The sequence below is a fragment of the Chelonia mydas genome, chromosome 6 (assembly GCF_015237465.2).
Source record: "Chelonia mydas isolate rCheMyd1 chromosome 6, rCheMyd1.pri.v2, whole genome shotgun sequence".
Taxonomy (NCBI): Eukaryota; Metazoa; Chordata; order Testudines; family Cheloniidae; genus Chelonia; species Chelonia mydas.
Window position 1 is genome coordinate 58,205,477 of NC_051246.2, and position 21,539 is coordinate 58,227,015.

The 21,539-nt window shown below is 41.0% G+C and overlaps 1 protein-coding gene across 2 annotated transcripts in view; it reads left to right on the forward strand.

Annotated features, from left to right (window-relative positions):
* The window catches only part of HSD17B12 (hydroxysteroid 17-beta dehydrogenase 12), a 191,582-nt gene that overhangs the window by 139,051 nt on the left and 30,992 nt on the right, over positions 1–21,539 (forward strand). For both annotated transcript variants that reach the window (XM_043548218.1, XM_037900084.2), the window contains one exon: positions 719–763. In XM_043548218.1, coding sequence (XP_043404153.1) covers positions 719–763 — 45 coding nt within the window. The remainder of the gene's footprint in view (positions 1–718; positions 764–21,539) is intronic.

Sequence of the window (21,539 nt, forward strand, 5' to 3'; positions counted from 1 at the left end):
TTGTTCAGTGGTCATCATGTCAAGGAAGCCAGAATTTACACAGCCGGAGAGTTTATAAGTATGTAATAGTATAAGGAAGTGTTTTGCAACCATGATATGCATGCACAGTTCACATTAGTAGGATTCCTAAACTGGTAAAAATCATCCAGTAAAATAGTTGAGGTACCAGTCCACTCATTTTTTATTCTTTCAAGTTGTTTCTTTAACACTGGAAGGAATTGCAGATTTTCTTAACTATGATTTTTCCTACCCTATTACTGCCTCTCTGCATCCTCTTGTATTGAAGCAGGTGTGAATAGGTATCGACTACAGGAAAGTAGTCTTCAGAGCACACAATCTGAAATGAGGATAAATGTTAGTTCACAGTCCAGAATGCCAAATGATCCCACTTACCTTTTTAATTTAAATCAGGTGCTCACTCTACATTACATAGGTAATTAAGCAGACTTACTGTACATACAACTAAATATAATGCCTGCATGTTTGTGGTGAGATATCTTTCAATATCTAAGTGACTGACAGCCTACACCCATGTCAATCTGGGTGCACACCTGATTCTGACAGAGATCAGGGGTGGGGAGGTTGCTAGATTTCCTGCTGGAGATAGAGTTTTTGCTATAGTGCACGTGGCTTTTTTAAATTATGACACTTTGAGCCCTGGACAGTTTGTTAATAGTTATCAAAATAATCTTTTCTATAAATCTGTTTTTTCCTGCAGACAATCAATAAAATGATAAACATTAACATCATGTCTGTTTGCAAGGTAAGTGCCCTCTCACTGATATTTGCACTTAAAACTCTTAAGTATTCTAAAACAATAAACAACTTTGATTCACCTGCTACAAGTAAATTGCTTTCACTTCCTTTGAGCAATGCAGTTTCTTTCCTCCTTTTAATCTCAAGAATTGCTACGTTTAGTTTGCACTCTCCTACCTGCTCACCAGACTGTTCTCCAATTATGTTGCATAGAAGACAACTTAATATAAATGATACACAAAGGTTGCTATAAAAGACTAAGGTGTGTACTTAAAACAAAACCTCATGATCTTTCACATTCATAATCCTGTCTTTCTCATGTCCCTGCACTTATCTCTCATCCCTTGCTGTCCTAGACAGCTGTCCTGGGCAGAGAAGTCGTTCATTTTTTTTTTTTTTTTTAAATAAGGTACCATGTGCACTTATGGCACAACAGTTAAATATTGTATTCACTGTGTGAGATGAAAAAAACAAGTAGGAAACTACTTGCTGTTGTGTTATTGTACAAGTAGTCTGTTTTAACTTTTAGAATGCTATTTTTGAAATTATTTCTCTCCCCTTCAATAGTATCTTGAAACTTTTTGATGTGTTCAGTTACTTGTTTTAAAATTTGGAAGAAAGGAGTCTGATTTCAGCCTTAAATTCAACAGCATCAATGTTTTCTTGTTTGTTAAAACCAAGTCTGTGGTGTGGCACAGTGAGCAGGGGAAGAGGATGTGACTTTATTCTTTACCCAGGTATGCTAAATATATCAGACTTTTAATAGGAGATGGAAATGATACCAGCTTCTCTATTGCTTCGGAAATCCATGTTGGTAAGTTGAGGAAGCATGCTGGAAGAAATGAATGTTACCACTCACCACTAAGGGTTTGGCTACACTTGCAAGTTACAGCACAACAAAGGAGCCCCAGGTGCACTAGCTCACTACCCGTCCACACTGGCAAGGCACGTAGAGCGCTCTGACTCCGTGGCTACAGCGCTCCTGGTACTCCACCTCGGCAAGTGAAATAACATTGGCTGCGCTCCCGCTGGAGCACCACGGCACCAGTATGGACGAGGTGTTGCGTTGCTGAGCTCTGATCAGCCTCCAGAAACGTCCCATAATCCCCTTAAGTCAAGTGGTCACTCTTGTCGTTGTTTTGGAATCACTGTAGTAATGCGGAAATGCCCTTTGAAAGCTCCATTTCTGACAGCCAGCTGCTTATCTGCTCCGAGATAAAGCAACCATTAGTGTGGAATGCTGTGTGTGAGAGGGAGAGAGGTGGGGCGGGGGAAGGGGGTCTGCTGCTGTCTGAACTTACAAGACAGCATGCTGACATGCTCTCAGCCCCCCAAAAACCCACTCTCTCTCCCCTCACATAAACACAACACACTCCCTGTCACACTCCACCCCCCCTTGCCTCCATTTGAAAAGCACATTGCAGTCACTTGCATGCTGGGATAGCTGCCCATAATGCACTGCACCTAATCCTGCTGCAGGTGAAGCAAATGTGGCCATGCCAGTGTGCTTGAAGCTGTCAGTGTTGACAGATTGCAGCGCTTTCCCTACTGCGCTCTACGAAGGCTGGTTTAACTCAAAGTGCTCTACATCTGCAAGTGTAGCCATGCCCTAAGCTCCTATTTGCTTTTATGTATATAGGATGGAAGAAAACTTGCAACTCTTCTGACAGCTAAGGGTTAACTTTTTGTCTCCTGTTGAAACCAAAACACTGGGTGAATTTAGTTGGAGTTATGGTTGCATGGATAGGATTTACCCGTATAGATGAGAGTTTTGGTTTTCTTTTAACACGTCGAAGTTCATCTAACGTGCTGCCAAGAAGCTTAGTCTGAAGTTACCTGATTTCTATCCAAAAAGATACAGAAGCCGGAAAAGAACAAAACAATACTGCTGTAAGAATTCCCTTCACTACAACGCTTCAGTTTAAAAAAGAAAAGAAAAGAAAAAAAAGAGAGAGAGAAAGAAAAAAGGATATATTAGGTAGTAGATTGTGGTCCACTTGCTACTGTTAACTCTTTACTGTTTTGGAATTTATATGTTACTTGGAACCTGGGTACTACTTGTTCCAAAACTAGAAGTTGCTTAATTTACCATTGTTGTTGTTACTCCAGCAACTGCCTTTTCCCACTAGCCTGACTGTTGTACCTGTGGTTTTGCACATCTTCGTCCCCGGCAAGCACCACCATTCTTCTGTCAGATGGGCTGGATCATGGTGACTTGTTGCTCTCCTACAAGATTTCTCTTTGGGAGAAGCCAGATTCTGATCAACAGCTTTATCTAGGAAAGATTTTCAACAAAGGTCACTCAGCTGAGCTAATATACAGAATTAATGCCTACAACACTTGTGTGTAAAACTTTGTGTAAAGTATCTGGTGACCTCTCAGCTAGAGCTAAAATGTATAAACGGTAAGGTGCAGGAGGACTTCAGTTTCTCCTGATGTGTGACATCCTCACTCTACCAGAAGAGGGAGCCTACTATTCAGTGATTGAAGACTTGGGGACTGCTCTAGTTTTTCAGCAGTTCAGATTTTCATGTATTTTAGCAGCTGTTTTCTGCAAATAATTAATATTTTCTCTTACTCTAAAGCCCTGCCTCTGACCTGGTGTGAGACATCAGATAAATCATTTTACCTTTTTAAACTTCACTTTCCTGGTCTATAAAATGTGGATGACACTTACCCCTCCTTTTGTAAAGTGTTTTGAGATGTGTAGATAAGTGCTATGGAAGATCTAAATTTTATTACTATTAATGGTAAAGACTAGTTCTCTGCTTCCCTCGACATACCCTATATCTGTATTAAGAAGAGAGTGGTATAAAGCTCACACCAAAGTAGTCTTTACATTTTCCCTTGCATTAATGTGTGTGGGGTACCAGTTAGCTTTAACTTGATGGGTCTTAAGGCTGTCATAGAATCATAGAATATCAGGGTTGGAAGGGACCTCAGGAGGTCATCTAGTCCAACCCCCTGCTCAAAGCTGTCAGCTGGAAATAATACTTAGCACTTCAGTAGTTCTTTCCATCTTCAAAGGGTTAACATTAACTTATTTAAAGGAGTATTCAGGGAATTAATTATACCCATTTTAGCAATGAGACTGAGTTAGACTGGTCAAGGCCACAGAAGGAGTCAGTTCAGATCTAGGATGAGAAATTAGCTGTTCCTCTCTTCCAGTCCAACTCTGCGTCTCCATGCAATACAATCTTAAAAATCAATGATGGAAAGAAAATAGCATCCTTTCCCCAAAGGGAATATTATCTTGCTTTGTTTGGAAAGCATGTAGCTCACTTAAAATTTTACTGTAATATTTTAAAATGTATAGGTATCAATGTGTCAAGCTGGGAAGAAGGTGTCTGTTGGCATTAAGACTACACTTGTAACACCTTAGTGAAGAGCAGAAAGAGCATATAATATTAGAAATTCTGAATAAAAGTTAGGACAGGAAAATGTTATAAAACAGAATTAGAGAGAATAGAAACATAGGCAGAAAATAATCTAAAATACAGATACTCCACAGGAGTGAGAAACCTGTGGAACAAGAATGACATCCCCATCATGTTGTAAATTCATGTTTAAAATAGCCCAGGGCAGCCAAAGACTGCATGCCTGTGAGTGTGTGTAACATTATGTCACAGAGAAGTAGTGATGGTCCTTCTTTGGCTCTGGTGGGACCATATTTAGGAAATTGCATTTGGTTGGGCGCACCATGTTTCGAGAAAGATGTTGATAAATTGAACGCAATCCAGAGGAGACCAACAAAAAGATCACATGCCAGAGCAATTAACTTATGAGGAAAGATCAAGAGCTATATATGTAATATCTTGGCTAGGATTATTAATGTAAGTAAACAAATATTTAAAGTTGTAAACACCAAAAAGGGGAGAGTAAATACACTGCAGAAGATACTCCCTAGATAGAACACTCATGGGCAAATATTATACATGCATTAGGAAGTGGGGAATCAACTATTTAAATTGTGGAAAGGGAGAAACCAGAGATGGCTATGAAGCACTTTGCTAAATTAGAACTTTAAACACAGGAAACAGACCAGGAGAGAAGGGTAGCAGTAGCAGAGAGATGTTTTCTGTCAGTGTTGAAGGAAGTATTTAAGACCTCCTTCCAGCTGCAGATATTCTGTCCAAACTTAGGAGAGTCTGTAGTTCCATGACTTTTGATAGCTCTGTGGGGTAGTGACAAAAATGAGTCCCACTGATTTTTTTGGGAGTGGAACAGTACATCTCATCAGTTGAGCAATCTTGTTACATCTGGTCACATCGGATCGAAACATCTTTCTCGGTTCAGCCTGGGTTCTTTCCCCTTTCAGCTCACCCTCAAAAAGTTTGATATCTTGAATGGGGAAACTTTTGTCCTGCTAGATCCTAGAAACAAATTTTGCTCAAAAGACAAATAACTTGAATGGAAGAGGCTTGCAACATGATGTGATTCAGTCGTAGTGTCTGCCTTCATATGCACTGTCTCTGTGTCTGGGTTTCAGACCTTTCCTTATACTTGAATTGGTGACAGTTTTCACAGAGCTGATAGGCCAGTTTTGTCCAGCCTGGAGAAGGAGAATTATCAAAGAATTTTTGCATATAAAACCCCCCATTTAAAAAGCTTTCATTTTAGACACATTTCACTGAATTGCTTGTAAAAGTTCATTCTCGTGAAGCATGGATATAATTCCCATTCCATTTTAAAGGGAGTTGTCCACATGTAGAAGGGGCATAGACACTGTCCCAGTGTTTTTCAACTTTTTTGATATCCAGGACTGGCTTGCTGCCTTTCTCAACTGTGTCAGGGAGATCTCAGGGACCAGTGCTGTTCCACGGACCAGTCATAGAGAAACACTGTGCTAATAGTTTGCATATTATAGTCTCTTGTATGGATTGTGTATGGACAGTTACAGTCTGGGAGTGTGTGTAATTTCATGGGCAAACTAATGATAAAAGGGTAAGGAAGGTGTAACTTGTTTGGTAAAAATCTATAGAATCATAATTTCAGTGGTGTGGCACAGCAAAGGAGACTCATTCCCCCCACCTCCCTCTCCTTCCCCCTCCCCCATACCCTAGCTTCCAGCTCTAGGTCCTCTGGTTGGTGGAAATTTTGATGATAGTGTTGTCAGAAAGGGTCAAGTTGGGTATCATTCAAAACCTTTTCTCTTACGAACACAAGGTACCAAGCATGACAACTCTTAAACAATTACGTAGATACATAAGAATTTTTTTAAAAATCGGCTTTGTTTAATTGTACTTTAACACAGGCATGTCAAACATGCAGCCCTCACAAAGTTAAATTGTGACCCTTGACGGACTGTACTGTTATTAGTTAATGCTCAGAACAAGATATCTAATTTTTTACTGTTACAGATTATTATAAATGGAAGAAATGCTTCAAGTTATTTGCCATAATCGGCAAAAAGGAAGCAGTTCAGTGGTACTGATCAGCTTTGTTTATTCTGTCCAAAGAGTTGTCATGAGGAATGGTTGACATCAACATCCAGCAAGAAATTACTGGAATCCATCTGCAAATGGTGTGTGCATAGTTACATAACATACATTACATAATGTAATTACATGTCGTCTTTGAAAAGCATACTGATATGTTTGAAGACATTTCCCAGAAAACACAGGACGTGCAAGACCAGTTCCACACATCCAGCGTGCATTCCACTCTGTGACCTATTGCACATGATGGAGAGCTGCAATATGGAAAACTGGACATGCAGAAGTCCATGGGGCCAGATGCAATGCATCCGAGCGTGCTGAGGGAGTTGGCTGATGTGATTGCAGAGCCATTGGCCATCATCTTTGAAAACTTGTGGCGATTGGGGGAGGTACCAGACAATTGGAAAAAGGCAAATATAGTGCCCATCTTTTAAAAAGGGAAGAAGGAGAATCCGGGGAACTACAGATGGGTCAGCCTCACCTCAGTTCCTGGAAAAATCATGGAGCAGGTCCTCAAGGAATCCATTTTGAAGCACTTGGAGGTGAGGAAGGTGATCAGGAACAGTCAACATGGATTCACCAAGGGCAAGTCATGCCTGACCAATCTGATTGCCTTCTGTGATGAGATAACTGGCTCTGCGGATATGGGGAAAGCAGTGGACATGATATACATTGACTTTAGCAAAGCTTTTGATACGGTCTCCCACGGTATTCTTGCCAGCAAGTTAAAGTAGTATGGGTTGGATGAATGATAAGGTGGATAGAAAGTTGTCTAGCTTGTTGGGCTCAATGGGTAGTGATTAACGGCTTGATGTCTAGTTGGCAGCCGGTATCAAGCAGAGTGCCCCAGGGGTCGGTTCTGGGGCTGGTTTTGTTCAACATTGTCATTAATGATCTGGATGATGGGATGGTTTGCACCCTCAGTAAATTTGTGGATGACACTAAGCTGGGGGGAGAGGTAGATACGCTGGAGGGTAGAGACAGGGTCCAGAGTGACCTAGACAAATTGAAGGATTGGGCCAAAAGAACTCTGATGAGGTTCAACAAGGACAAGCGCAGAGTCCTGCACTTAGGACGGAAGAATCCCATGCGTTGCTACAGGCTGGGGACTGACTGGCTAAGCGGCAGCTCTACAGAAAAGGACCTGGGGATTGCAGTGGACAAGAAGCTGGATATGAGTTAACATTGTGCCCTTGTCGCCAAGAAGGCGAATGGCATATTGGGCTGCATTAGTAGAAGCATTGCTAGCAGATCAAGGAAGTGATTATTCCACTCTATTTGGCACTGGTGAGGCTACATCTGGAGTACTGCATCCAGTTTGGGCCCCCCACTATAAAAAGGATGTGGACAAATTGGAGGGATCCAGCAGAGGGCAACAAAAATGATTCGGAGGCTGGGGCATATGACTTATGAGAGGCTGAGGGAACTGGGCTTATTTAATCTGCAGAAGAGTGAGGGGGGATTTGATAGCATCCTTCAACTACCTGAAGGGGGGTTTCCAAGAATTTCCAAAGAGGATGGAGCTAGGCTCTTCTCAGTGGTGGCAGATGACAGAACAAGGAGCAATGTTTTCAAGTTGCAGTGGGGTAGGTCTAGGTTGGATATTAGTAAAAACTGTTTCACTAGGAGGGTGGTGAAGCCCTGGAATAGATTACCTAGGGAGGTGGTGGAATCTCCATCCACAGAGGTTTTTAAGGCCAGGCTTGACAAAGCCCTGGCTGGAATGATTTAGTTGGCGTTGATCCTGCTTTGAGCAGGGAGTTGGAGTAGATGACCTCCTGAGGTCTTTTCCAACCCTAATCCTCTGTGATTCTGTGAATATCCCAGAATGCATCAAGCAATTCAGTGAGGTTGAATCAGTGACAAAGCAAACTTTTTGGGATGGTGCAGTGATACGTGAAGATGTTTGAGTCTTTGCTGCTCTTTATTTGATTTGTCAGGACTGCTAATTGGAATTTGCATCTTGCCGCATTGGAAGCAAAAAAAGTATTTCACGAACTATTTTACAATGACTGTCTGGTACCTCGCTGAAATAAGAGGCGTAGGAAAGTTTGATCCTGACATATGGGAGAAATTTCCAAAAGGAATTTGGGTTTTGAAAGGTCACAAGTCTCTGCTGTGCATTTGGTTTAGATAAAGCCCTAGAACATGAAAACAGAGCAATGAAAGTCATTGGCGTTGGGGAGGGAGGTTGGTGGACATAACACAGCATCCAAATGCTCTTTCCTGGGTTTTCCTGACAACCCCAAAACTCCATTGAATTTTGAATGAAATATTAATCAAGGCTGGGATGACTTGCCTGGAAATAACCAAGCATTATCTAGTTTCATTAGGTGGTGATAAATGCCAAGTAGGAGCAATTTTAAAGATAGAGAATGAGTTTACGTGCACTGACCATCCATTTGTATATGATGAACCAGGGCTCATTAATATCATTATGAAAGCAGTCTTCAGTGATGAGATAGCTAAAGATGTCAGTCAAATGGATACTTTGGGTCATGACTCATATGGAGCCTTCAAACCCAAAGAATTATCCAAGGCATCATCCATCTATGGGCTCCAGTCAAGAAGAACAGACTAAAGCTGTTCTCAAATGCAAAAGAATAAAGTCAAAGTACATGGTGGCAGGTGCTGTTACAGAGCTAACTGCAGGCAGATCATTGTTTGTGTGTCTCCTGGTCATTGTCCAGATCTCTGCATGATATTGCTCTGAGAGAGACTTTGGGAGAAAATACGAGTTCTCCATGGTACCACGATTGATGTTTGAATGCGACGGAACAATGCATATGTACCAGGTAAAAAGCACCTTGTGTGGTCTTCCTAAGCCAGGACCTAGTGGACAATGTGACTGGTACCTTATGCCACAGATGCCTTTTGAGTAGCAATCATAGCTGGTATGACTGAGATACAAGCTCTCGACAAACCAGAAACTATTAATACCTGCTGAGATTTGGCTGAAAACTTCATTATGAGGCTACAGAGAAATTGGTGGACTGATGACAAAGTCCACCTGAGGATTAATACATATGCAGAAGACTCAGGTGAAAATATTAACAGAAAGAAGAGATTCCATGGTATAGCATTGTACTAGTATTGTCCAGTACTAAATCATTGACTCCTCAGACATCTCCAATGTCACAATGAAGAAGCTGTTGTCTTATACTTGCACAAAGATGAGTTAACTTCATACCTTGCAGGAAAAATGCTCCAGCATGCAAAGAAATGCTCTGAAAATTTTGTTGTTGCATGCTATAATGAAGCTGTTGTCTTGCACGGCTCAGTGGAGTTTCTTCATAGTTCCCATGACCAGGCTTGACAGAATCTCTGTATATCCCTCAGAGATGTGTTCCTAACACTCGGACTATGAAAAGCCACCCCACTGCTGGATTTCCACGCCCTTTCAGGATGTGATGCTACTGGAAGGTTGCCTGTAGAAAGACCAATTTATTTTACTGGAATGCATTTGATTCAGTCTCTGAAGACTCTTCTTGCTCTGAAGATGAGATGGTCACTGATGAGGTCAAAAATGCAGGGGGAGGCTTTTATATGCTGAGTTTACCATTTGAAGACCAACATTATGACACTTGTAGAGCTGTGCTGGTGGATGTCTCCCAAGAAGCGGATAAATGGAGAAAAATTGCTACTGATAAGAGGTGCATTTATATGTGGGCAAGAGGGCAAATTATCAAGCAATGGAGTGGCTGTGAGATAATAGAGTGCATCCAAAACTACCCTTCCTTATTGGGCATGGGTGGGTTTTGGAGGATAGACTGATCTCCCCAGTTGTGTGAAATACCGCGCACTTCTGAATCAACCTTCAACTAATCAAATGTTTGTGTGCAAAGACCAGATGCTCATCACCCTGCAAATGTCTGGCCAGCAACCTGCCTTGTACAGAGATGCGTGAGTGCAGCTTGCATGAGGATCAGTGTGACAATGTGTCTATTGGTGCCCTACATGGAGAGAACACTTATGATGACTTTGATGAATAAATGTTTTCAAGGCTAACTTCCTTAGGATGACCAAAGATCAATGTCTCTTAAGTAAGCCATGCATCCTTGTGTTAAAGTAATATTAATTTTTTTTTTTGATTTTTGAACACTTTCTCAAATACCTGTCTAAATAATTGTTCTAAGTATGTCATGTTTGGTTCTGTTGTGTTTGTGGGAGAAAGGACTTTTTAATGATACTCGATTTGACCTATTTCTGACAACTTTGTATTATCCAAATTTCCACCAACTGGAGGACCTGGAGCTGAGAGCGTGGGGTCCAGTGAGTCATGTCTCTCTCTCCTCCCCCCCTCCCTCCCCCGCCACACCACGGAGGGTGACACCATTGACATTATGATTCTTTAGATTTGTATGAATTGAATGATACTGCCCTTACCATTCTGTCATTAACTTGCCCACAGAATGAGATTTTACTACATTATGCTCCCAAACTATAAGCTGTTCCTCTGGTTCGACCGAATGGTCTTGCTGCTTCATCTCACTGCAGAGCATTTGAACCATAAACTACATTCTAGTGGCAGACACTTTTCTTTGTTCTCTTAAAATAAAGGAGATGTACAATGTCCTACACCACAGGGGACTATTTCACTAGTCTCTTCAGAAACTTACATTACTACTAGCTTATTGTAACTTTGTCCCAGACCTGTGTATGTGAAATCCAAGAAAGTTATCTTAACTGTAGGAGAATTTAAAATTCTTTTGCGAGTTCTCTAGCTTCATCCTGCTGATTACACACTAAGGAGCTGGGTAAATGCTTTAAATTCCAGAGCAGCACTTGTCTTGAAAGCTAGGAGAATGAGTTCTAGCCCAGCAGCAGTCTCCCCATATTTAACGTGACTGTTTTGTCTTTCTAGATGCAGAATTCTAGTATTAGAAGCAATATGGCCACAGCAACTTGTACATTTTAACATTTGTGTGCACCATAGTTTAACTTTTACGCTAACATTCCCTACTGTTTAGATTTTAAGTGGAAGGTTTTCTAAACGTTGAGAATGATTTCCCTGAACAAACTAGGGCCCTTTCCTAAGCAATGCTCCTGGACAACTGCTCCATGTCAATGGTAAGTATATATCTTCCAGGTTTGAAGTGGGAGGAAATACAACTTTAAATGATAATTAAGGGGGAGAACTGGATATTTCTGGTGAATAACCACTGGAGAGTCATTAAAGTGGTCGTTAATCTTCATGCTGGCACCATTCTTAATGAATAGGAGCATTAAATGTAGTGCCTATTTTAAAACATAAAACAAAGGTAACTTGCTTATTACGTAGTTGCATATTCCAGTTGTATTTTTTTCTGAAACAACTGGTGTAGGAGCTGCAGTTTCCCTGGATTTAAAAATCAATTGGCATGGGTCTGAAGTTCGGTATCTTCGCAGTGGAATGTTGAATTGGTGGTAGAGTATGAGAAGAGACATGCTGATTACGTACTTCAAGAGACTGTATTAGTGTTTACATTCACTCCAATCTGCAGTGACAATTTTTGTATATCAGAAGGTGATGACTGGCTTGACAATAAATGAATAAATGCCCTCTAATGAATTGTAATGCTAAGGGAATCAGGATGTTGGGGAAGTGTGTGTGTGTGTGTGTGTGTGTGTGTACGTACACATAAGCCCAGTGATGGTAGTGTTGAGAGATTTCCAAACACATGAGAAACTGTCAGTGCACAGGCAATGAAGCACTCATTAGTGGCGTAAGTGTACCTTCCTTTACCAAAATATATAAAACTTGAAAAATTGGAAACTTTCTGCAGCAAGAAGGCTGTCCTGAACACTTCCTTTATGGAAATACTGGGAATTGTCCATACTACCTGAAATGAATAACGTTTCATTTAATGTGTTAGCAATTTGTATATAGGCAGTTGCCCGTGCCTGGCCACTTGGCCTGAAGTTACCAACATTTAGAGAAGAAGGCAAGAGCAGTAGAATTCTCAAGAACTGTAGTTTTTCTTGCAATAGTGGCATCCCAGTGGAAACCAGCAGTTTATTCATAAAAATCACTATCTAACTGAAAAATCACAAGTGCTCTCAGTAACCACCAATAGGGGGTGACGCTGCAAGGATGGTGAGGGCTTTCTGTAAATCATGACACATTTTTGGTATCCAATTGCCTCTTTATCAGTAACTTTTTTGGCATTCTTTTCTCCAAGATCTGATGTCTTGTCCCCACTGCATTCTAATCCATAGATACTAGATCTTTTGCAGGTTTTAAAGTTCTTAAAAACAAAATGCCCTGTTCCTCAACTGGGTATCTATAGATAGCCAGTTGCTAATACTGAATTGCTGTTTGATTTCCATACTGGGTGCCCGTATCCTGTCCCTAATCTTGTGCCATAACTGTCACTGGTTTTACAGTTTCTTAATTTGTGTAATTTAAGCACTGAATAGATACAGTTGCATGTTTTTCCGGAATGGATTTGTAATGTCACTGTTAATCAGCAGTGATGTCACATTCACTATGTAATGTATCTGACTGTCTTTAGTCACCCCATCTCACTTCTGAACAGTAATGAATAAGAAAGGCTTGATCATTTTAATATTAAGGAAAGAATTACTGTTTGTACTAATGCTGCACATACAGGGGCATGGGAGAGTTAATTATACATGCCTGAACATAAGATTCTTCTTCATGCATATTCCTCCTGGGGTTAGAGTTTGTCTTAGTATAGTTAGTACAATTTCGTTTCTCCCTGCAGACAGACTGTGCAAAGAGTCCCAGGGTTTAAAAACCTCTCCCGGCCCCACTCCTTGTCTGTGAGTGACAAGTACCAATGTTGCTTTTATTGTCTGGGGGAGGCACGTATCTCAGCTTGTAAGATCTCAGCCGGCCATCATGTAACTAGCTAGGGTAGTCTGGTACACTCTGGTCTCTTATGCCCGCACCCCAAAAAGGGCTGATAGGTGCGATTTTTGTACCAGCCAAAGGAGCGGAGTTTCTTTTCTCACACCCAGCGCCCAACTCCTTAGTGGTGCAAACAGCCACTGAAAGGTCTAGGTTTACAGCATCTCAAGGCAACAATGACTTGACCTCCTAGGGAGGAAGGCATTTTCTTCTACAAGTCTTCAGTTCTGTATAGCTAACTAGCAAGTTTTGTTAGCAAAATAGGATTTCAACAATTACTTGAAAATTTTTGACTTCAAGGGCAAACTCCATCAAGAGGACAGGGCCCATTTCCAGGCTCTCATTGAGGAAGGCAAACTGGTGGCCAGAGTGGATGCCGCTGACATTATGTTTCGAGGGATAGCCACAGGAGTGGTCATGAGGCATGAATCTTGGCTGCACATCGTGGGGTTCCCCAGGAAGGCTCAACATACCATAGAGGACTTGCCTTTCGATGGGTCTAATTTATTTAACAAGAAGACTGATGTCTCTAGGCTCATTGAAGGTCTCTAGGACAGCCCTCCACTACGTGGACACTTACAGCCTGGCCTCAAAGAGGAAACACCCATAAACAGATGTATTAACCAAGACCACCTCCCCAACTGTTCTACCACCAGTGCTCATTTGAACCACCACGTAAATACTAGAGGGTACAAAGGCCTAGCTATACAGTTCTTTTTACCACATCTGTAACTACTTAACCCAATCCACCATCCAGGGGTTATTTTTGATGGTGCAATTGAGCACTGCTTAATACTATTGGTGCCATCCACTACTGGCCCCCCACCCCCCCAACCTTTGGTGGCTGCTTCACCCTCTTTGCCCACAATTTGGAGGGTCATCACAACGGACAAAATAGGTACTAGTAATCATCCACTGCAGCTACTCTATAGAGTTCCTTCCCCACACTCACAGCTTCTTTCTGGCCCCTCCTCAGGGACCACTCTCACGAGCAGATCTCTGTCAGGAGGCAGATTCTCTCATGCAGTGAAGGCTGTAGAATAAGTGCCACATCAGTAACAAGGCAATTGTTCATATTTCGTAGTCTCCAAGAAAAATAGAGGATGGAGACTCATTCTTGACCTTCAGCAATTAAACGTTTTTGTTCACAAATCAGAATTCCAAATTGTTATGCTGGCATCAATAATCCCCTCCATAAAGGAGGGAATGCTGTTCACAGCTCTTGGCATGAAAAACACCTACTTTCATATGAAGATTCATCCATTCCACAGAAGGTTCCTGAGGTTTCTGATGGGACAAGAACATCACTGTTCAGAATACTCCCAGCTAGATTAGCAACAGCACCCAGGGTCTTCATGAAGGTCGTCTCAATGGTGGCGAGCCAAATGAGACATCACAAGTACAGTCTTTTCTGTATCTAGTTGACTGGCTCATAATGGGTTACTCTAGTCAGGAGGTACATTCAATGGCTGTTCTTGCTTCGTCATCCGGCAGCCTTGAGACTCTTCGTCAACAAAGAAAAGTCCACTTTTTCTACTAGAACTATAGACTTTATAGGAGTGACCCTAGATTCAATCTCAGCATGGGCCTGTCTCCTATGGAAATATACCAAGCCATGAACAATGTGATAAGAAAGTTACTTTTCAGACCATGAATCTTTGTCAAGGGCTGCCTTTCCCTGATCTGCTCCATGGCATCATGCACTTATGTAACACCGTTTGCCAGTCTTCACGTACATTGCCTACAGGCCTGGCTGTGGTCCATCTACTGTCCAGACAGAGACCACGTAAACACAAGAGTAAGAATTTCCACCAAAGTCACATATTCTCTTGTCTGGTGGTTGAACCTGGAACGAGTATATGTGGGAGTTCCTTTCATCACACCCACACCTGATGTGACCTTGTCCGACATAAGACTTATTGGCTGGGAATCCCACCTGGAGAACTACACCCCTCCCCCAAATGTGCATGGACTTCTCATGAGACCAGGATGCATATCAACCTACTGGAACTTAGAGCAGTCCATCTAGTCTGTAATGCATTCCTTCCACTTATTTCATCTCACCATGTCCAAATAATATCAGACAACATGACACTCACATAAACAAGGTGGAGCAAAATCTCTTCCTCTCTGCCTAGAAGAAGTCAATTTATGAAATTGATGTGTCAAATCACATAACTCTCTTAGCTACATATCTATCAGGTGCACGGGATTGTTTAATGAATTTTCTCAGCAGGCGCTTCTCCTATTCATGAAGGATAAGTCCATCAGTGGCTATTAGTTAGGATGAGCAGAGGTGGTATCCCTAGCCCATGTTTGCCAGAAGCTGGGAATGGGTGACAGGGGATGGATCACTTGATTGCCAGTTCTGTTCATTCTTTCTGAAACACCTGGCATTGGCCACTGTCAGAAGACAGGATACTGGACTAGATTGACTTTTGGTCTCACCCAGTATGGCCATTCTTATGGTCTTAAGTGGGAGATAACACAATTCAATCCTCAACAAGATCCTCACACAGTGAGGAACACCATCCTGGAATCTGTTTGGATCCCAAACAAACAAGAAGTTTATTCTATACTGCTCCAGGGCAGCTCTGAACTGCAATTCCAGGGGCAAATGCTTTTCTATTATCCTGGACAGATCATCTCAGATATGCTTTTACTCCCATCTGTCCACTACCACAAGTTCTATGGAAGATTCGCTCTGTCACAGCTTGGCATTTTCATAGCACCCAACTGATGACGCAGACAGTTCTGGTTTCTGGACCTTCTGCAAATGTTAACTCCTCCTCCCATCAGCATCTGACCCTTCCAGTATCTACTAGCTCAGGAGAATGGCAAGATCTGACATCCCAGCCCAGGCTTCCTTCACATCATGTCCTGGTGTTTGGATGAGCATCAGATCTTAGAACATTCATGCTCAGAAGCCATTCAGTCTATTCAGACTATCTTCTGTCCATGAAAACGTCAGGGTTTTCCATTAGTTCCCTGCAGGCCCATCTAGCAGCAGTCAGTGCCTTCCATCCCCCCAGTGGAGAGACACTCTATTTTTACTCATCTAGCAATAACTCTATTCTAGGTAGGACTTTCAGGAACCTTTCCACCGGTGGTGAAACCTGAACCACAATGGGACCTCAACCTCATACTGTAAGTACTAACCACATCATTACTTGAAGAACTGGCTCCATATTCTATGTCCCGTCTTTACATGAATGTCACCTTTTTAGTTGCCATCACATTGATCAGAACGATCAGTGAAATGGGAGCACTCCTGGTAGACCTACTGTACACCATTTTTCATAAGGAGGTTTCCCTTCACTTTCACCTGAAATTCATCCCTAAAGTAATTTGAATTTACCAGTATTCTTCCCAAAAACCTCCTGCTTCCTGGTAGGAGAGTAGACTTCACTCTTTCAACATCAGACAAGGTCTGGCATTATACCTGCAAAGGACAACATGGATTAGAAAATCACCAAGGCAATTTGTTGCTACAATGGAATGATGGCAAGGCTAGGCATTATCTGCTCAGAGACTAAGTATCTTTGGCTGCATCATTTTGTCATCAAGTGGTGTGTATTTCTCTCCCACGTGGGGTGAGAGTTCATTCCACTAGAACACAAACAACCTTAATAGCATCTCTTCGATTAATACCTTAGTAGATATCTGGAGCTCCATTCATATGTTCACAAAGCATCATGTATTAGTTCAAGCTGCCTCCTGCAGATGCAGCTGTTGGGACTGCAGTTCTATAGGCATCTATACCAATTGCATCCTTCCACCCCCTCCTGTTTAAATATTGCTTGTCAATCACTCATGTGGAATACACACAGGGACCAGCACTCAAAGTAAGGGAGGTTACTTACCTGTAACTGGATGTTCTTCAAGATGTGTGGTCCCTATCTGTATTCCACTATCCGCTCTCCTTCCCCTTTCTTTGGATCCTTCTGATTAGCAGTAGGAGAGGAACTTGAGGAATTGGTCTGTATCGCTGTACGTACCCTTGTTTCAGAGTACAAGAAGAACAACTGCTGAGGTGTGGACCAACTGACACTACTTGCTAGAAATTGCGGATCTCAGGTGCATGATGCGCATGCATAACCAAATGTGGAATACAGATAGGGGCAAGACATCTTGAAGAACCTCCATAAGTTACAGGGAACTTCCATATTTTCCATGTGTGCAATATACAAAACTGACTGAAGGCATTTCACACCACAGATTTCAGTTAAGTCTAAGGCCTGATGTCATTATTTACTTGGGCGGGATGAAGGTTAACGTATTGGCCCCCACTTCCAAAGCAATTAATTCAATTTACACTGAGCTAGGAGCGTGGTATCTCCAGTTTGTGGAAGGGTTTCCTGTATTGATATTTTCTGTGGGAATGGGATGAAGAAATGAGTCTGTGATTAGAGAAGAGGTTAACTGCTCCAGAATGAAATATTAGTACAGCATCTACTTAAGACTCTGTGGCTTGGGCTCTGGGAGGGTGTTCTAAAAGATGGCTAATCACGTTTCTGACAACATACAGCCACTGAGCAAAAGACTCAGCTGGAGGGCTTTGGACAGAACGAACACCACAGGTGCCAGGTCTGTACGTCTTTGGATCCAGCCTCTTTGCTGCTGCCATCTTGACTTCCTTTCTTTGAGTGGTAAAGGCCATGGTTCCTACCCACCCTAGGGATCACATGACATCAGATAGAAACTGCTCATGCCATGTAATAGAAGAGTCTACTTTGGCTTTATAAGAACTTGTGTAACTGAAACTTAGCTGTTCCATTTTGTGACTGTTGGCTTTTTCTTCCCTCTTTGTAGGGAAGTTTTTTGTTTAGAGCAGAATATAGCTCAAACTCACCATAAGAGTATGTGAGAGCTAACACAGTGGTAAGATTGTATGCTGTTTGGGTCACAGTTTATCTTTTTGTTGTGTGTTTGTACAGCACCTAGAGGTATGTCTAGGGATAGCTATGCTGGCATAATTCAGTAATACAGACACAGCCTGTGCCGACAAAAGGGTTTTTTCCATCGATGTAATAACACCACTTCCCTGAATGATGGTAGCGATGTTGGCCAGAAGCATTCTTAGTAACTTTAAAGTATAGACAAGGTCTAGCACAATTGGGTCCTGGTCCATGGCTGGTGCTCACAGGTGCTACAATAATACAAATAATACTTCAGAATTAATATTAAGATATGAAGTTTTTAAAAAAATGGTTATAGAAGCACAAAGATGTCTTGAAATGGAGTTGTTCTACACTTTCACAATTTATCTACATAGATTCACCACCACTGCCACTATCCTGCAAAAGTCATTCTTGTAAAACTGTCAAAATAAATTGGATCCAGTGGGAAGCATTGTTTTGGGGCCATTTTATATTGCTCCTCCAGAAATCTTGTTGGAACACAAGAATGCTATACGATATAAGGGGCGTGAAGATCATTGGCAGTTGCTATTTCTTGGCATTGGTATAAATGACTGATCAGATATTGAACTGATACTATTGGGGATGGTATCTTGAACTTGTCACAGGCATGAACGCTGACCTAACGTCTTTTCTAGCTCTAATTACTAAAATGCATTATATCTGGTATTTTGGCCAAGAGTTATTCATTGATGAGTTAAATTCTACTATAATACTCAATTTTTTAAAAAAGGCTGATCACTATCTCTTGAAATACAGTTTGGTGCTTGTTTTCCTTAAAACTTTTCAGTAGGACTGTCGTTCAATAAAATTAAAGTTAGAGGAGTGAGTGTGTGTGTGTGTGTGTAAGGACCAAGGAAAAGTCCTTAATTAAAAGCATGAATTATAATTATAGAGCTGTTTTTAAATAACTTTGCAAAATATTTGGATAGCATACCCATATATGTTTCCACCTCCTGTTACAATTGGAAATAAACAGACCCTCATACCAGTGTCCCTAATTGGAGCCAATCCCTGCCGAAAGTACACAGAGACAAAAATCTGTCTAGAGCTTGATGTTTTTTCTAAAATTAGCACTCTAGGCTCTAAGGGGGATTTCTGAGGTAGTTGGGAAATTGAGTCAGATCTTGTGTTTGGAGATGGTGGCCTATCAAAGTCATTGTTGAGGTAGCTTATTTCAGGGCATTGGGATAGCTTATTCATAGATTCCAAGGTCAGAGGATCCATTGTTATAATCTGGTCTGACCTCCTGTATAACACAGATCAGAGAATTTCACTGAAAATTCCTAGCATGTGTCTTTGAGAAAAACATTGAATCTTGATTCTAAAATTGCCAGTGATGGAGAATCCACCGCCATCCTTGATAATCTGTTTTACCCTCACGATTAAAAATTTACCCCTTATTTCCAGTCTGAATTCGTCTAGCTTCAACTTCCAGCCACTGGATCGCACTGTACCTTAGTCTGCTAGATTGAAGAGGCCACTATTAAATATTTGTTCCCCATATCAGTACTTAGACTGTAATCAAGTCACGCCTTAACCTTCTCTTTGTTAAGTTAAATAGATTGAGTCCTTTGAGTCCATCACTATATGGCATGTTTTCTAACCCTTTAATAATTCTTGTGGCTCTTCTCTGAACACACTCAAATTTATCAACATCCATTTTGAATTGTGAACTCCAGAACTGAATTCAGTATTTCAGCAGAGGTCACACCAGCGCCAAGTACAGAGGTAAAATAACCTCTCTACTCCGACTTGAGATTCCCCTGTTTATGCATCCAAGGATTGCCGTAGCCCTTTAGGCCACAGCATCGCACTTGGAACTCATGTTTAGCTGATTATCCATTACAACCCTCAAGTCTTTTTCAAAGTCACTGCTTCCCAGGATAGAGTCCCCCATCCAGTTATCATAGCCTATGTATATATATAGATATATAGATATATATAGATTTAGCTGTATTAAAACATGTAGTATTGGCTTGTGCCCAGTTTACCAAGTAATCCAGAATGAGTGATCTGTACTCTTCGATATTTACGACTCCCCCAATTACGTCATCTACAAACTTTATTAGTGATTATTTTGTTTTCTTCCAGATCATTGTTAAGAAGTTAAATATCATAGCGTCAAGAACTTATCCCTGCAAGACCTCACTAGAAATGCATCCATTCAATGTGATTTCCCATTTACAGTTACCTTTTGAGATGTAACAGTCAGCTTTTAATCCATTTAATGGGCAAGGTTAATTTTATATTGTTCTAGCTCTTTAATCAAAATGTTGTCCAGTACAAGTCAGATGTCTTACAGAAGTTTAAGTATATTACATCAGCAATATTACCGTCTCAATCAATCTTGCAATCTCATCAAAAAAGGAAATCAAGTTAATCTGACAGGATCTATTTTCCATAAACCCATGTTGATTGGTATTAATTATATCACTCTCCTTTTATTCTTTATTAATTGAGTCCCTCATCAGCTGTGCCATTGTTTTGCCAAGGATTGATGTCAGACTTACAGATCATCCCCTTTATCCTTTTTAAATATTGGCACAACATTAGCTTTTTTCCAGACTTCTGGAACTTCCCCAGTATTCCAAGTTTTATTGAAAATCAACATTAATGGTCCAGCACATTCCTCAGCCAGCTCTTATAAAACTCTTGGAAGTAGGTTATTGGGAGTTGCTGATTTAAATGCCTCCCTGTTAATAGCTGCTGTTTAACATCCTCCTGAGATATTAGTGGAATGGAAAGAGTGTGATCATATGATACGACAATAGCATCCTTATTCCTCAAATACAGAAAGCGATATTTATTTAACACTTCACATTTTCTATATTATTATTGACAATTCTACTATTTCCATCAAGTAATGGACCAATACCATTGTTAGGATTCCTTCCTATTGTCCTTAACTCTGCTGGCCATAGATTTCTCCTTGTGTCCCTTTGCTTCCCATTTCAACTTTCTGCAGTTCCTATCTTCTGGTTTTTATTCATTACTATCAACTTCCTTTCCCTTCCATTTGTTATATATATATATATATATATATATATATATATATATATACACACATTATAATATCAATATTATCAATATCAATAATCAATAAAGCCTTCTTCCTCAATTGTGGCTTTTGGAGCATCTAGTAAAGTGGTCTTAAACAATTCCCAGTTATCATTATTCCTATTCTTGATTAAATTCTTCCTCCCATCTTAATTCGCTGACAGTTATTTTCAGCTCTGTGAAATTGGCCCTTTTAAAGCACCAAGTATGTATCTTGCTTGTCTGGACTGTAGTCTGTTTGCACCTTATAAAAGCTTGCATGACTACGGCCCCCATGTGGATATAGGTTATGTTCGTGGTGTGAAAAAGCTGTATTTCCAGCTGGATTGTGTTAAGAAAAATTTTCTTTGCTAGAATGGTCCTGAATATTTCCTATATGTAACTTGATCTCATTCTGTTGTTAAAGGAGCTGTAGTTTAAAAACAAAAGCCACAGCATGCAAACTAGGACTACTCTGAACTTCATCACCAGAACAATAACCTATAACTTCTGTGCCTGTGTACATATATTGCA